This window comes from Phaethon lepturus, unplaced genomic scaffold, assembly GCF_000687285.1.
Source record: "Phaethon lepturus isolate BGI_N335 unplaced genomic scaffold, ASM68728v1 scaffold5400, whole genome shotgun sequence".
NCBI classification, from domain to species: Eukaryota; Metazoa; Chordata; class Aves; order Phaethontiformes; family Phaethontidae; genus Phaethon; species Phaethon lepturus.
The window spans coordinates 92334-109244 of record NW_010512476.1 but is presented as its reverse complement, the minus strand read 5'-3'; the positions used below and the strand labels follow the sequence as shown (position 1 = coordinate 109244).

The following is a 16911-nucleotide window of genomic DNA, read 5'->3' as shown; positions in this document are numbered from 1 at the left end:
TCCTGCTGAGAAAGCCTTGCAAAAGTAGAATTATATCTTCCAATCATTCTGACTTTCTGGAAAGACTGTGATGTGAAAAGTTACTCTTCAAATGTTTCTGCATCACAATATGACTATCTGCACAAAAGACTTGTTCTGGGAAGTTTTATACAGAGCTCAGTTAAAGATTAATTATTCATGTTGCCAAGAAGCTTTTGAGTAAACTCCCAAACAGAAAAACTTTTATCTGATGATGTAATCAATGTGCTCAATGTGTTGTTCTGTCATTATTATTTATTTATTTAGTAATCAAACAGGGATCAATTCCCATTGCTTCTACTAGCCCCAGTGGTGATTAAGCCATTCAAGACCTGTCTGACAGACACTTGCTAAGCCTGCTTGAACAGGGGCTGCTTGTCTTTTGATCCTTGGACTTTCTTGTCCCTCAAATTTCTTCTTTACAATTGTGTTTCACAACGTCCCACAAAGCAATTTCCTTATTGCAAGAGACTCATTTACAACTCCAGCATTTCTGTTTCCCTGTGCCTCTTATATAGATATGCTTATTCTGAGCTACTGCCAATGCTGATTGCCTGTCCTCAGACCATACAGGCCTGGTTTTGCCATAACTGTTCCACAATTAAGGGTAATTAGACTGTTCTTGGGGCCAACTATATCATAAGGTTATTATGGATGGGGACTCAAGTCCTCAGAAACTGCTAGAAATTCTTTTGTGTGAGAAACAAGAAATACCAATTCCTTAGTGAAATTGCACAGATCAGTGTGGGGGGAAGAGTTAAAAGTCACCTTGCCTGTCTGTCACTAAATGCTCTTCTTTTCTTGAGCTTTACAGATGCAGCAAAGAAACAAAAGCTGTCCAAGATCTGTCTTAACAAGGACATTTCACCAGTTGTTCAGTGCATGGAGCATGCCCTAACAAGCCTCCATCCACGTGCCCATTATGTTGTTGGGCAGGATGCTAAGTTGTTCTGGAGTCCCCTCTCCAAAATGCCAGCAGTTATACAGGACTTTCTACTGCTGCGGAACAGAGTAGAGCTTGCAGTTTCCCATGCAAAGTAACTATTTGCCAATATATCCCCCATCATTGACAAGGCTGATTCTGTAAGATCCGTCTCTTATATCAGCATGATACAAACTACAGATTAAATACACACGCGTTCCCTATAAATGTAAGAAATATATCTATTTCTCCAATTTCTGCTACTATTAAAAAAAATTGCATTACTTAATTTTTAACATATAAACCATAAAGAACAAAGGAACTATTAAACTTTCAGAATTGAATGTGATTTTTCACGTCCTTCACCTTTAAGGTGCTCAGTTTGAGAACCCTTCAAGGCTTCAGTTTTCACAAAGGTCCATAATATGAAAATATCCCAGGAAAATAGGGAATGTGGCTTAAAGCCTTAAAGGACTAAAAAAGTCCTAAAGGACTTAAAGTCCCTACAGCAGGAAGAGTTTGGTCATCTTGGGCAGAGGAGGGAATGGAAACAGGGCCTTCCTCTGGGAGAAGTGAACTCTTGCAATATAAACTAAGAAGGCGGGCAGAAAATCCTCTTCCTGATATTGCTTTCTTTAGCAGTCAACCCTATTCAGTTTTGAGGCCAAGGAAAATGTGGTTGCCTTTCCTTGGTACAGTCTTAATTGGTACAAAATAAAGTACACAGGTCATTGAGCTGGTTGGGATCCACACCCCTTCCTACCCACAGGACTTTGCAAGGCTTAGGTGAAGCATTTTCCTGGTCAGCATGCTAAATCTTGAGGATGTCCAAACTCCAGCTCTACCTCTCTGTTGTAAAGGATCCATAGCTACAAACATACACTGTGGATCCAATTACAGGGGTCCAATACCTGCAATTGAGGTAGTGAAGAGCTAAGTTGTGGGTTTTTTAAATGGAAAAAAAAAAAATTCTGAGGTTGCAAGACTTCAAGTCTAGGAGCTATTTCTTGGCATAAAAATAACAGTCCTGTGTTTTGTGAGATGCTGAGTAATCCCTGTGGAGAGGTGCTGCCCTTGTTCAATTCCTGACACAAGTGCCTGTTAAGACCCAGCTCCACTGGAATTAATCACGGCAAAGTGCTTGAGAACTGCAGTAACCCCATGTCGAGTCTGTAACTGCACGTTGCTCAGGAAGCCATTTCCCACTGCCATGGAAACTACTCAGCGATGAAACAAATGCTTTCCTCATGCTGGTGAATTTGCTGTGACATGATCGGGCTAAAGAGCAAGTTAGCAGTCCAAATACTGCTGGTTTTCAATTTGGTTTCTACAGCGCTTGCAAAACATCAATTCTACTTTTCTAAGTGCAGCTTATGGTTAGGCTTTAGTGGGGTCATTTGATTTATATCTCAGTTATCTGAAAAAGTTATTCCTTCTGGAGCAGGTTTGAGGTGAATACCTCTCAACTGGCTATTCTTATTGATGGCCTTGCTGTAGTAGATTTTATTTTAAAACCAAGCTTCTGTCAATACAAGTGACAGAAACCAAAGTTTTCTTTATTTAACATTTAATCCAAAGGATGCTGTGAGGCTGTCTGGTGAGCTAGTAGCTTCCCTGTCCCAATCTGCATGAGCTGTTAGCTTTCCAGGAACGAAATCGGTCCATCTCAGTCAGTGAAATTCTTGGCTCCTGCAGAGCAGGCAGCATTGGGCTGTAGGGATGTGAATCTTGTCCTCTGAACTTAGCAGACAGCCCTAGTGTCATTTCACACAGAGCCCTTCTAGAAGCTAAAGCTTGAGGGTTTTTTTCCCCACCAAGATTACTTCGCCAGAAGTGATTAGGGAAACAAAGATAGTATGAAATGACACCTCCTACTCTGATCTGTATCTTTAGAAATTACACCTTGGCTGGTTTAATTCAGTCCCTGTCAGACCACAAGTATACTGTCAGCTACTGTGAGACCTTAGCACTGCAAAGGTTAACATTTCAAAGAAAATACAAACAGAATTTGGGACAGGGCACTCTAGCTGTAAATATTTAAATTAGAAATGCAGGAAAAATATCAGCTGCTCAAAGTATTACTTCTCACTGTATGGAAGGCCCAATTCTGCTGGTATTTTCTCTCCTGGAACCAGATGCCTCACATATTCAAATGCCCGCAACAAAAGCCAGTGACTTCTGGAAATGAGCAAATCACAGTGTACTCTGCTATGGCTATCAAAACCTGTCTTCCTCACAAGGCTGTATGGGGCGGGTGAATATTTAGACATATATTTTTAGGGATGTATGTCTAAATATTCAAGAAGGGACTTGTTCAGGAGAAAACCCATGACTCCCACAAGGTCAGCACATCCTGGGGGACTGCAGCTGGCTTTGGTTAGCTTGTTAGAGCCAGCACACAAAGCTGCGCTTCAAAACCTCAGGAATAATGTTAGCTTCTTGCCTTTCACTGGAGAACCAAATTTCCTTCCCCAAGGTTATGCTTCAAGGAAGATTATTTTTCCACATCCTTTCTAGGAGTCTGGGATTTCATTATGAAATACACCTCAGGAGTCAATGGGAAATCAGAGTCAAGTGCTGCGTTCTGCAGAGGAAACACTGTCTCATGCCAAGCTCTCTAATGGAAAGCTTCACATTTTGCTTATGTGGTTTCTCTTCTGTTAAGCTCCCTCACATGCTGTGCTCTGAGCACATCGGGGGATCCTCTGTGAGAAAGGGAACTTAATGGAAAAATTCCTCATTTTGATGCTTTCCGAGGTGCTAAGCAGGATCTATTCAGCTTTCTGAAATTATTTTCTACAGCTCAAGTGGAAAAAAAAAATCATCAGTAGAGAAACTCCTTTTATGTTTTTCTCTCCTACCTTTGTGTGGCAAAGGATTGCTACCTACAATAGCTTGCTGACCTGACACTGCTGGAGAAATATTCCCCTGCAATAGGCTTTGCCTGCCGGTGGAGTACTGTTTTGTGGTCATTTCAACCATGCTGTAAAGCCTGTCATTGGAATCAGGCCAGACAGGACTAGGCAGACCCAGCAGGCACATCTGCCAGGCTTGTGCTGGAGAGGAAATCTCTGCCAGCCACCTGTTGATTCCCAAGTCTCCAGCAAGCTGCACACATCCCCTGACTGCCCTGAGAGTGCTGAAAGTGCACTAATAACCAACACCACAGCTCAGGCTGGTGTGGCAGTGACAAAAGCAGCAAGAATTTCCCAGCCTGAGCCAAAATGAGCAGGGATAGAAACTGGAGGGGAAACAGCTGCCCACCAAGCAGAGGATGAACTAACAACTCTGCAGCTCCTGGCAGGGAGCAGCCTGGAGGGGTCACCAGCCAGCCTGGGACAGGCTGCCATTGCCATGGTCCACTCAACTGAATGGGGACAGATCACTTCCAGCTCCATCCTACCACGCTGTTTGATTTCCCCAGTTTTAATTTCCTTCCCATTCAGTTATTTTCAAATCAATTTTCATAAAAAGCTTATTCAATCATTCTGGTGTTGAGAAAGGTCTTTGCCCAAGTCTCCTCACTTCCTGCAGCATCCTGTACTGCATGGCGCTGTGAATGGGGAGGCGTGAAGAGTGGGGAAAGGGACTTCTGCTTACATGTTTACGCAATAGCACTTAGAGCTGAATCAGAAGCACCCAGCAGACTCTGGGCCAAGTAGCAAACAAGCAGCCTAGCAGTCATATGTTAGGAGTCTTTTCCCATGCATACTGTAGAGCTTCTGTTTGCACAGTTTGTAGAATTTGAGTTGTATTTGAAAAACATTGCTTAGTTACTCAGGCAATTGATTTCTTTCTAGTACCAAAAAGCTGCCCCTAGACTAGAAAAAATAATCCCTGAAAGTTTTCACACAGAAGGATGTTTCTTAAAAGATTACGTCATGTCAATAACAACTCGCTCACATGCAGAAGAAAAGGGGGAGACTTGAACCAAGACCTGGTAAATCAATGGAAAGACTCCTACTGGTTTCAAGAAGAAACACAGATCAGTCCTTCTGAGCCGAGTAGATTAGATCTCCCTAATGAGTCTTGACAGTCCCCAAGGCTCTGTAGATTACTATATATAGGCAGCAATGCTTATACAATATAGGATAGGCAGGCATGGAGCATATGCAGAAGAATAATACCAACTAAGTCCCTAAGGTAGAAGCATCACAGGACAAGTCATTATCAACAGCAGAGAGAGGGGCTGTGCTTGTCAGCCAGTGTACAGCAATCAGAAAGGACCACCAGACATGGAATTTACTGTGAGAATTTTCTGGAAATTATCACCATGCGGGTCTTGGTGTACAAGCTTATGAGTTTGACTTGGGCAGTTTCTATGTTCTGACACTGGAAATAACTGGTGACGGCAACTCGTGAGCACCTGGAGGTATAGACTGAGCTTGCAGATGTCTCCCCAGAATGTAAGTACTGGCACAAAACCAGAACTCATGTCTATTGTTATAGTGAGCAGTACCCATTACATGTATTTGCAGAATAGCTAAGAGAACAGATTAAGCACTTGTTTTTGAGTGCACAGACAAGAGAACATGCAGTCCCTTCCTTTCTAGAGTGATTTTAACAACTGTTGCTTATCTAAGCACCTACAGGGTCTGAATAAAATGCTAACTCAGAAATGTTCTTCCCAAATTCTGGAATCTTTCTCTACTCCTTTATTTTGAATTACTGGGTCAGTTGCCTAAGAGTTTACATGGTTATATTTTCCTGGGTCTTTTCCTGATGCTGTGGTAAAAATCCGAAGTGCACACCATACAAGGAAAGATATAATCATGCCGAGAAATCAGCCTCCATTGTACCAGACTACATTTGTCTCCCTGCAAGATGCTGAGTAGGAAAGTTTGGAGATGCATTTCTTTTAAGGTGATGTATCAATGAAGATCTTAAGTTATCTGTTGACCCCCAAATAACCTGAATTATCACACTGACACTTTTACACAGCATATGAAAAAGCACTCCTTTTCCATGAAACAAAAGTGCAAAGACCTGCATGTGCAGGAATAGCTCACGTAAGAGTGGGAGATGTGATGTGTTTGTGCCAGCATTATTTGCTCCATTTGTTAACTGAAGGCCAGGGGTTTTGTAGCTCTGGCAGGATGACTGATTATTAAAGTTTGTACTTCCTAGACCCTGGAGAGCTGTTGGGTGATCTGTCAGAGTGTTGTCCAATACATCTAAACCTTCCACATAAGTGCTTTTTCTGAAGCAGCCCAGTCCCTAAATTCCCCCTTGGCAGCTCTTCCTCAGCATGCCTGGCAGGTCACTCTAACCCTTTGCAGAGTACTGACTTATGGAGGTTTGCACTGCCAGCACAGTGGCAGATGACGGAATCCAAAGCACACACGGACACCAAAACTCACCCCAACCCCAAAACTCACCCCAACCTGAGGTTCTTTCACATGACTAACAGAGCAAACTTGCTGTGGGAGTAAAACAGTAACACCCCCCCTCAACATGGTCTATGTGCTTCAGTTTTTAGTGCAAAGAAGCAGAGGGATGCTGTGTTTTGCAGTCATCCAAGGATCTTAAAAGGGCTCTTGGTGTAGTCATGCTGCTTTTCTCTAAAATCAATTGCTTTTATAATGGCACTTGTCTAGGCATAAGAAGCCAAGCTCTAACCCAGGAGTTCTCAATTTGCCAGGCAAATATCAAAGTTTTAATGGAAAGTAGAATTTGCCTTTAGCTATTTACTGGCTACATTAGATCAGAATTCAATATTTATGAAGATATATTGATACTCTTGAAATATCATGCTGACATTTTCTCTGGAAACACACTCTTTGCCACTCCAGGCAGCTATTTCAAAATCAATACGACCTTGGAAGACAAGTGGCTTTTTTAGTTCTCCACAATTATCAAACAAGAAATATTTTGCATAACATCACACATTCACAGAACTAGACAATTTTCTTGGAAAAAAACTTTAACTGAGACTATTTCCTTTGATTCTGACCCCAGACTCCTTCCAGCAGCAATGACATCATCTAGTAGAATAAATACTGGCAGAAGGCTCCAGCAGACCAAAACCCACTATGGTGCTCAGCACCAAATGTCTATGTGTTACCGGAGAAGGAACACTGTTACTCAGGGAGAACCAGGCAGTTAGGGATTACAGGTTTAGGATCACTGGTCCAGGGCCTATAGGGGAGAGAGGAACAGTGGAGGCTCCACACAGCACTGCCCTTTTAGCTGTCACCCCTACAGCCCCTTGTCTTATAGCTCTTCTGTGCCAATTATTGCTACCTAAACACAGAGACTAACGCTACCCAGAGCAGTGCCAGGTGCTTCTCTTACAGGAGCCAAGTAGGCATCCTGGCCAGACACTCCAGGACTTACCCACAGAGCCTAGTTTCAAATTTAACCTGCTTTCCAGTAGTGCAAGCTCACTGCCCACTGCTTCCTCCCTACAGCACAGCCAGGGAAAGAAGGTAAGATTTACAGCTCCTGTTTCCAATTAGGTTAATCTTTTCCCCAAATCCCTAATTATTTCATTTAATGTCGTATTGGGAAAAAGGTGAATTGAGTCCTAAAATGATATACCACAGCACTTGCTTGCTGAGATTTATCGGCTTGGGGTTACAAGAGCCTGGTGTTAGCAACTCCTCTCTCTCTGTGTCTAGCTCAGCTCCAAATTCTAAATCAGCAGTCAAAGGAAATGTCCTTGCCTGGCATGTCATTGCAAATGGACTAGGGGTATCTATGATCAGCTGCTGCATCATCCTGTTTTCAGACTTTATTTTACAGCACAGAAGCTTGAATTAGCCTGAGCTCTTTCACACAGTTTTAATGGCACTTTGTCAGAGCACACTCTCTAAGTCCTCTCAGAAAACAAATGTCACCAACTCAGTGAAACATTACAAAGATGATTCCAAAGTGCACACATTCAGGAACACTGCAATCCTTGTCAGACTTAACAGGGACATTCACAGCAAAAAAGCCAAGTATCTAAGTGAAGTACCTGAACTAGGGGGCCAATTACATAAGCCTCAAAACAGCAGTGAGATGCATTGCTAAAATAACCAGTGTAGCCCAGGGACCAATCTAACAGCCCAAAAATTCAGTGCGATCCTCCCTGTAGATTGCAGTGGAAGGAGAAGAAAACTATTACCTGTATGTATTTGCTTAGTGTTTTAAAACCAGGAAACATTAACCAGTAGCTCAGAAGTCCATAATGATGCCTACTGAGGCACCCAGCTATGTAAAATAAGATCATTAAGTGGCAAGGAATGTTGTCACTTGTTATCACTTAGCTATATAACTGATTTAATAATTTAAAGAGAGACCAGGCCAACCAGAGCAGCAACAAGTGTTCCTTGGCTGCCGCCCAAGATAAGAACCAGAAGACCAACCACCTCAGGTGTATGTGTACCAATGCATGGAGCCTGGAGAACAAACATGAAGAACTGGAGCTCCATGCCCAGTCAGAAAGTTATGATATCACATATCATAACTGAAACACGGTGAGACAACTCACATGACTAGAGGATCGCAACGGATGGCTACAGGCTGTTTCATAAAGACAGGCAGGGAAGAAGAGGAGGAGGAGTTGCGCTCTATGTTAAGGAGAACCTTGAATGTATAGAAGTCAACTACGGTGATTGTGGAAGACCTATCAAATGCCTCTGGGTCAGAGGGGTTGTCTTGAAGGGGCAATCTTATAAATAAATCCAAATCACCCCATGAACTCAGTAGGAACAAGAACACCAGATGGGGTCTAGTAACCAGGCCTAATACATTGGGCTTCCTTTAATACTCACATCTTAAGGAAGCAAGGATGTTACACAAAAATCAGCCAAATGAATGCTTAACTTCGGACAGCTATGAGTTAGAGAAGAAAGACCCCTTCCTTTTTGAGTACTTTTGGGATCTAAAAATAATCACAAACTCCCTTTTTTTTTTTTAAAGTATCACTTCATTCTTTGAATACAATCACATTTTAAAGGACAGATGTTTGCACTCTATACATATGTAGGTAACTAGAACCTAGGTGACTGCTTAGCATCTGTAAAAAAGTTTCTCTTTAACAGGATGTCTAGAAAATGCTTATCAGCCTTTCCATAAATATTGGGTTTAATGAATTATTTTAGTTTAATTCTTGCACAAACCAAAAATACAAATAGAAAACCAGTAAAAAAATCATTAAGATTTTGGATGGCAAGAATTGTATTTTATATTTATCAAAAATTTTTTTAATAAGCAAGCAGCATCCTCCCCACCAGAGTTAAGAAACTTTGTGTTTTCAGTGCCTTTTTTTTTTTTTTTTTAAGGGCAACATCTCCATGCATTTCCCCATTTCTTCATACAAACACACTTCCTATATAATACATTCTACTGTGCTGCGTATCAGTGATAAACAGGCAATGAGGAAGGAGACAGAAGAATCAGGCACTGCCCCAAAGTCTGCCTTGTCTAAGGGGCAGAGAGACAATCACTGACCATCACGCAACATGAGCCACACAACAAATTAATCATCAGACCCACCACTACAGCTTAAGATTTTCTGGTTGTTCTTGGGGTCACTCTTCTGTGCTACAGATTCGAAGAGCAGCCTGGGTGGCATCATACAGGCAGTCAAAGAGAATCGTCCTTCTTCCCAGAGGAATTCCTCTCCTCAGTGTTAGCACAAATAATCACCACTGTCCACAAAAAAACACAGACACTATTGTGAGAACTGACCCAGTCATTCTTTTCAGTCTGAAACATCCTAAAAAGACAGGGCTGATTAAAAAGATTGGTCAGCAAAGCTTGAAAACAGTGGAAATCTATTCAAAAAGAGAATAGGGAAGGTTTTGCCAAGGCACGTATTATTCATAGATCCTGACCACATTGTGACAAAGCTTCCACCCCAAAGCTTCTCCTCTAACTTATAGTGAGCTGGAAGGGCTGCAACCAGAAACAAAGCCCCTTACAAGAATTGTGTCTGAGGAAGCTGGGGGGGGTTGGCTGATCATACTTGCTTCATTGTATTTCTAGATCATTAACTTATTTGCTTGTAGCTCTCACTTTCAGACTTGCTGCACATAGCAATTTTGGCTTCCATACTTTCTCTTATCATTTACTGGCTCATCAGAGACAGTCACAGAGTGAGAAAACTGAGTGGAAAGCATGTCTTCATAACAGGCTGTGACACTGAACTTGGAAACTCACTGGCTAAATGGCTTGACAAAAGGGGGTTTTGTGTCATTGCTGCATGTGCCACAGAAAAAGGAGGCCAAGAGCTACAGTCCTGCTCCTCACTCTCACTGAAGACAGTGACCCTGAACTTAGCTGACTCCAACAGCATTTCCAGGGCTGTGGTGTTTGTGACCAAAGAGACAGCTGGCAAGGGTTAAGTGGCAAGGTAATTTCCCAGAAAAATTATTCAATATAACCAAATCTGGTCTAGCTAAAAGTTCTGGTGCCTCTCCACTCTCCACAGAAGCATTTTGCATCTTACTGATGAAATGCATTGACTCTTCAGTTCTCTCATTTCTCAGTTCAGAGAGATTCTCTCCAGCAATACTTTTGGGCTTCCCCTCGCTTTCACCAACAGGGTACCTAAAAATCTAGTTCCTCAGTCTGTTAAAACCAGATAATTCCCTGGTGCATTTTCCAGACTCTCTTTGGTGCAGTTGAAGAATCTCAGTGGGGGAAAGGTGCTAACTGGTACCAAAAATAACTTTCCTGACAATAAAACCAGCCCACCTAATTTAATATGTGAAGAATGGTGGATGTATGAAGAAAGAAGTTCTGGTGCAGGGCTTCTTCAGCCGTCATCTAGTAAGGAGAAGAGTGTTTTTTCATGGCTAAGTCCAGCTTTTGCAATGCACACAACAATTGCACTGACTGTAACAGTTAAACATTTGCCCTTTCAGCTAGTTTTCTTAGAGTTGTTACATAGGTAGCTCCCACTAAAGTTATCACTACTGCTACCTCTAAGCACTTGTCTGAATAGAGTAAGAGTTTGTCCTTGGATATCAATGAGTGAGTTAAAAAACAAGATTTAAGTGTTGGTTTTGGCAAAGGGTGATCTGCGTAGTAAATATATTCAACTGTGGCAATACATGGGTTTTTTCAGCACCAATAGTTCAGACTAGATCTTGTTAAGGGCTGCCAGAAGGGATCACAGCACTGCAACTACCAGCTGTAACACACAGTTATACCAAGTATTCAATAGGCTTGTTAATTAATTAACTAGCTAAAACATGTATCTTCCACCAGTAGGACTTTCTCCTCAAAGCTTGTAAAACACTGTTGGCCTCATGATGACAGTTCCAGACCATTCTAGAATGTAGTGATTGAGGGCAAAGACAACATAAATATTAGCACTCACCTCCTCCAGCAGGCCCCTGCTTCCAGCTTGTGGAAAGCCGCACGTTCTTGGTCGGGGTAGCCACTGCTAACGCTGTCACCTCAGTCTGAGAAACTCTTTATGGAGGCTGAGTGCTGGACTTTCAGCCTCTCCCTTCAGGCACAGGCTGTCCTCAGCAAACTCTTGGAAGCGTCACTATTTATCTAAATTCCTCAAGTAATTTATAAGGTAGTAAAGCAGTATTATCAATACACAGGGTTAAGCTAATATTTTTAGAAGCATTGACTAATGCCACACGTCTAGTTCAGACCTTTAGACCCCAATCCAGAAATATCAGTCTCTCCACTTTTATGTAGGCTATTTGATTTTCACAAGAATGCAAGTGCATATTAGGAGCACTTGAGCATACGCATACTTGACATATCAAACATTCACATAATTGAGCAGATATGTATAATAAAGCCCAGTATGGTGGCCTATATCTCTAACAAAAATAGTTTTCCTTTAATACTTTACCCATGCTCTTCTAGAGTCATGGCCTAAGGCCTTCAGCAAATTTTGCTGGAGGTATGGAGTAGATCTTACAAGCAAATCCCAGACAATTGTATTCATCTCACTGAAGTTTTTGCAGACTGTGTGCTTGGTTCCCAATGATATATAGGAAACTCTAGGATAAAATGTTGCCACATACAGAAATAAATGGTTTTGTAATCTTCTTAGGGCTTTTTGGCTTGGTGACCAATGCTGAAGGAACAGCACCTGTAGCACCCACTGACTGGCTGAGGATTGAAGACTTCCACTCAGTGCTGGATGTTAGTCTTCTGGGATTGATTGAAATCACGCTCAAGCTTCTGCCACTCCTGAAAAAAGCTGAGGGAAGAGTAGTCAATCTAATTAATGCCAAAGGCCTTATGACTTTTGTAGGGGGTGCCTACAGCCTGTCCAAATGGGGCATGGAAGCTTTCTCTGACACTTTACGGTGAGTAGCTAGAAATTCAGGCATGAATCCAAGAACAGATTCCAGATATCCTGAGGAAGGTGACTGTATGGCTGTTCCTCTCGTTTTCTCTCTGGACATCTTGCCTAAAGGCAGAAAAGAAAATAAGATGTTGGTCACCTGACTGGGATTTCAATCTCCAGTACTATGAACAGACGCACCAGAAAACTGCACTGGGAAAAATTTTCATATCCTGGACAAATGGCTAGCATGCAGCTTTTGAGCATGTGAATCCATTGCGTACATGAAAATAAATCAACAGTGTAGTCAGACAACCCAGAGTTTCCTGGGCAAGTTGTACCTCGTTGTACTTGCCCATTTACAACCCACTTGATTTTGCTCTAATGCTCCACGACAATCCAAGCTGGGTGATTCCAGGCAGCAACCATGTTACCAAAGGTACTCATAACTTCGGAAAATTAAGCTTAGCACCCTTACTGAAGCCAGTTGTGTTGTACTGTCTTGAGAAGGCTAGGGCCTAGCCCAGCGAGTCAAGTCTTCACAAGGACTAGGAAAGTTCGTTGCAAACCATTATGAATGCTTATATAAAGAAAGTATATGCCCCAAGGAATATACTATAAACCAGAGGCTAATGTACAAGTGGTCCCTTTGTCCCTTCCTTTGCACGCTTTGGAATGTAACTAACTGCCCAAGTCTCTTGAGCTGCCCAGCAAGATAAAGAGGCCATTTGCATCCCAAAGGAATTGCATTGCAACTCAAAATTACATAGAGGGAACCACACTACCAGAAAATAACCTTTATCGCACTAACATTTAATCACTTGACCATATGAAGGAGAATAAAGTTCTAATTCAATTGAAAATTTTTGCTAACTTTTACTTTTTCCCAGGCACTTTAATAATCTGTTCCTGCTGGAAGCTGAAACAATGAAACAGTATTTGAAATAGTCAAAAGTTTTAGTTTGATAATACATGGCTAAGATGCAGCTGCCTGCTGCTTTGTTGCATCGGTCCAACATAAACCACACAAAAAGCTGTGAATCTACCTAATACTGGTTGTTTTGGTTTTTGGTTCCCCCCCACCCTCCTCGAGTTAGTTGTCTGCTGTGCTTTTACAGGACAGGTACACTGCTACGAGGCTAATTCAAACATCTAAAAATTATTCTGACATTTGACGATAAGAATCAAAGTCTCAAATATTCACTTATATGACAGACTTTCAACTTACTAGTGTTTAATGGTTATATCATTACTGGGTGGTCAGGGATGGTTATTGCTGTTTTTATCTTCTAGGATAGAGATGCAGCATTTTGGAGTGAAAGTAAGCATTGTTGAGCATGGTTTCTTTATGACGGGAGTAGTTGATTCAGATGTCATTGAGAAATACCTCTTAAGACTTTGGAACAGACTGACTCCTGAGATCAGGGACTCCTATGGAGAAAAATACTTTGTTGAATGTAAGTAGAAAAAGGACTGTATGAAAGCTCGGGGGGGATATTATCAACATATATAAATATCTGAAGCAAGGCTGTGAAGACAACAGAGCCAGGCTCTTTTCAGTGGCCCCCAGGGGCAGGAACAGAGACAATGGGCACACACTGAAACACTGGATGTTTCTGCTGAACATCAGGAAACACATTTTCACCTTGAGGATGACCAAGCACTGGCACAGGTTGCCTAGGGAGGTTGTGGAGTTGCCATCCTTGGAGATATTCAAAAGCTGTCTGGACATGGTCCTGGGCAACCTGGTCTAGGTGACCCAGCTTAAGCAGCAGGAGTTGGACCAGAAGTCCCTTCCAACCTCAACCGATCTGTGATTCTGTGAATGTTTGCTGGACTTTGTTAACGTTCATTACGAACCCATTGCTGATTGTTCTGGACTAGATGTACATTAGATGAGGCCTGTGCTATTAGTTCCCATATGAGGTTGGTGACATATGATGTCATGCTACCATCCTTAGTCCCTCCATACTTAGAGGTAGAATGCCCAGGGCAAATGAATTGCTATGACCATATGCTAAATTATGGCTAATAGCTGAAAATTTGTGCTGTGTCACACTGCACTTACTGTAGGGAACACCTGGCTCACAACATGGGCCAGGGAGGTTTCTCTTTACCAACTCTTGGGTGTCCTGCAGCCTTTCTGGTCTCTGCTCTGCTGTAGCTATACTGCTGTCAGTACTTGAGCCAGTAGTTTAAAACAAGCCTGAAGCCCTAGACAAACCTCTGAATATAAAGAATCCTCTTGCAGAGAATGTTGCATATAAACGCTTTCAGGTTTATTTTCTTCTTTGCAGATCTAAAGGCTCAAAGATCATCAGTGAAAAGACTGTGTGGCACTGATATATCCAAGGTCATAAAATGCATGGAACATGCCCTGATAGCAAAGTACCCCAGGACACGATACGGAGCTGGATGGGATGCAAAGTTCTTTTGGCTGTTTCTCTCCTATGCCCCAAGCTGTTTATCTGACATGCTGCTGTATATGATGTTTCCAGCTCCAGCAGCTAGTGGGAGATCAGTTCCTGGAGTTCTAATTAACATTTAGTATTAAAACAGTATAGGCTCTGCAGAAATAAATATTAATTCTATCAAAACCAGACGTCTGCTTCCTTACCAGTTGCTAGACTGCTTAAATTCCTTTCAGAATACACTTTCTCCACCCCCCACCCCTCACCCCTCCTTACCTGGAATTTCTGAGATTGCAGATAAGCTTGTAAATCCAGCATGTTTTTGAAGGTCATTTTTTATGCTCAGAAATGATACCTCTATAGGATCTGCATTCATAAAATATTCAGCTACAAAGCTGGTTAATACTATTTACCCAATAAATAAAAATTTAAATAAGAAAAATAAAATCACTAAAAGAATCAGTTTTTAAAGTAGACTTCATCAACACATAGGCTGCTAGTGGACTTGAACAAAAACAGTGGCCTTTCAGAACATATATCTTATACATGTACCTTACAGAATGTATTTAGTCAGATTTAATCATCTATTTCATGCGGGGGTTTGCTCATGGTCATATTCAGGAGCTGCTAAACTTCACAAGCTTATGAACACAAGATATGAAATCAAGTAACACCAAAGCCCAGCTATTGCAACATACTCCAGAAATTACAATTGCAGTATTTGACCACATCTAATCACCTGACTATTCTGCTGTGTAGAGATAAAACACAAGCTATTTTACAGATATGCAATTACAGGAAAAATCAAAACTACATTGTACTCTGTTACTATGCAAACAGAGTATCCAAACTTAATATTTTAACTTTCTTCCTAATATTAGTATAGTTTATGACGAAAATATTAAAAACACTATGCATTCACATTTCCTTTGTCCTCAGTGTGCTTTGCAAGTTACGGGGATGATTATTTCACTCATAGATAAAACAGGTCATTAGCATATGCTACGGCAAATTATTTCAACTGTACAAAGAGTGAATTCGGAATAGCAAAATGTTAGCTGAGGTTACTGTGCTTCTTATACACTATTTCTATCTGTTAAGCTGCTGGCCAGAGGCTCACAAACTGGTGTTCCTAGAGATATTAAAATTGAAAGGCTAAAGGTTTTATTTGCTAAAGAGCTGTGCTGGTGATTAATCATTAATGTGCAATTCAATTAAGCTTACAAAAATACCATGTGCAGGTCAGAACTCCAAATGTAAGAAAAGGAGTTTCATCACTCTGTGTGTGTGAGAGCGGGCCTGCGTGTGTTTGTACATGCACAAGAAAGGGACAGAATGTAAAAAGTGTTCAGTAACCTGTAAGTATTTCATTGAGGTTCTGTTCTCTGGCAAATGGCTTCAAGAATAAATTTATTTTACTTCATTTCATGACAAATACCTGCAGAGAGATAGTTCTCTCTATCTGGTCTGACAGCTGTAAAGAGAATGTGCGTGAAAGAACTTAATGGTATAATTTATCATCAGTGCTATAGTGGCAGATTACAGAGAGGTGCCGAAATCTCTAAAAATTAGCCACCTTTGAAACAGAATGAGTCCAGAATTCAAGAATAAAAGCAGGGACTGTCCTCATAAGGGAAAAAAATACAAGTGAAAAAGTGAGGTTAGGAATAGAATCTACAGCCTTCGTTGAACAAAGTACCAAAAAATTAAATTTTACCTAATCAAAAGGGTACACTGTGGTACGCTACTGAGACGAAGAGGCCCAGCTGAAGCTTAGGAATCCTTCACTGTCAGGTATGTTAAATAATCAAATCTACATACTACCTATCTATACAGTATCTCAGGGATAGTTTTCTTCCACATCTGAAAAGTTAAAATTCTTATAGAGGGAAAAAAAAAGTATCTCTGATACATGGCTGACATATTAGCAGTTTTCTCCAAAACTGGTTCTAAATCTTTCTGTTGACAAAGACTATTCACAAAGCTGATGCCACTTTTTCTTGTGGTATGCAATTGGAGGCGAGTCTTATGGAAATGTTAATCCTGCCTTCTCTCTCTAAAAAATATTGTGAACTTTTTCCTTACGAACAACCACCTGCCTTTCAAAGAAATCCTTTCTCATAGCCTTACAGATGTGTATGCTGCATCCCACATTCTAAAGAATTTTCTACATTAAAGAACTCAGATATGAAAGTTAACTGAACTAAAGTTTTAATCGCTTATGTCCGTACTACCTTGATAATCAGTCTCTTGCAAACAATAAGAGTTTCCTGTTTCAAGGGCCACTTTGTTTAATGTGTGTAATGGGGCAG

At 41.3% G+C, this 16911-nt stretch overlaps 2 protein-coding genes across 2 annotated transcripts in view; both read left to right on the top strand.

Annotated features, from left to right (window-relative positions):
* Positions 1-1059, top strand: part of DHRS9 (dehydrogenase/reductase (SDR family) member 9) — a 4499-nt gene extending 3440 nt beyond the window's left edge. Inside the window, exon 4 of the mRNA XM_010287143.1 lies at positions 833-1059. Coding sequence (XP_010285445.1) covers positions 833-1059 — 227 coding nt within the window. The remainder of the gene's footprint in view (positions 1-832) is intronic.
* Positions 1060-4843: 3784 nt separating this feature from the next.
* LOC104620834 (retinol dehydrogenase 7-like) lies at positions 4844-14736 on the top strand. The gene is made up of 5 exons (XM_010287161.1): positions 4844-4880; positions 9950-10267; positions 11952-12210; positions 13482-13645; positions 14486-14736. Exons 1-5 carry the CDS (start codon positions 4844-4846, stop codon positions 14734-14736), a joined length of 1029 nt encoding a protein of 342 aa, XP_010285463.1.
* The last annotated feature ends 2175 nt before the right edge of the window (positions 14737-16911 follow it).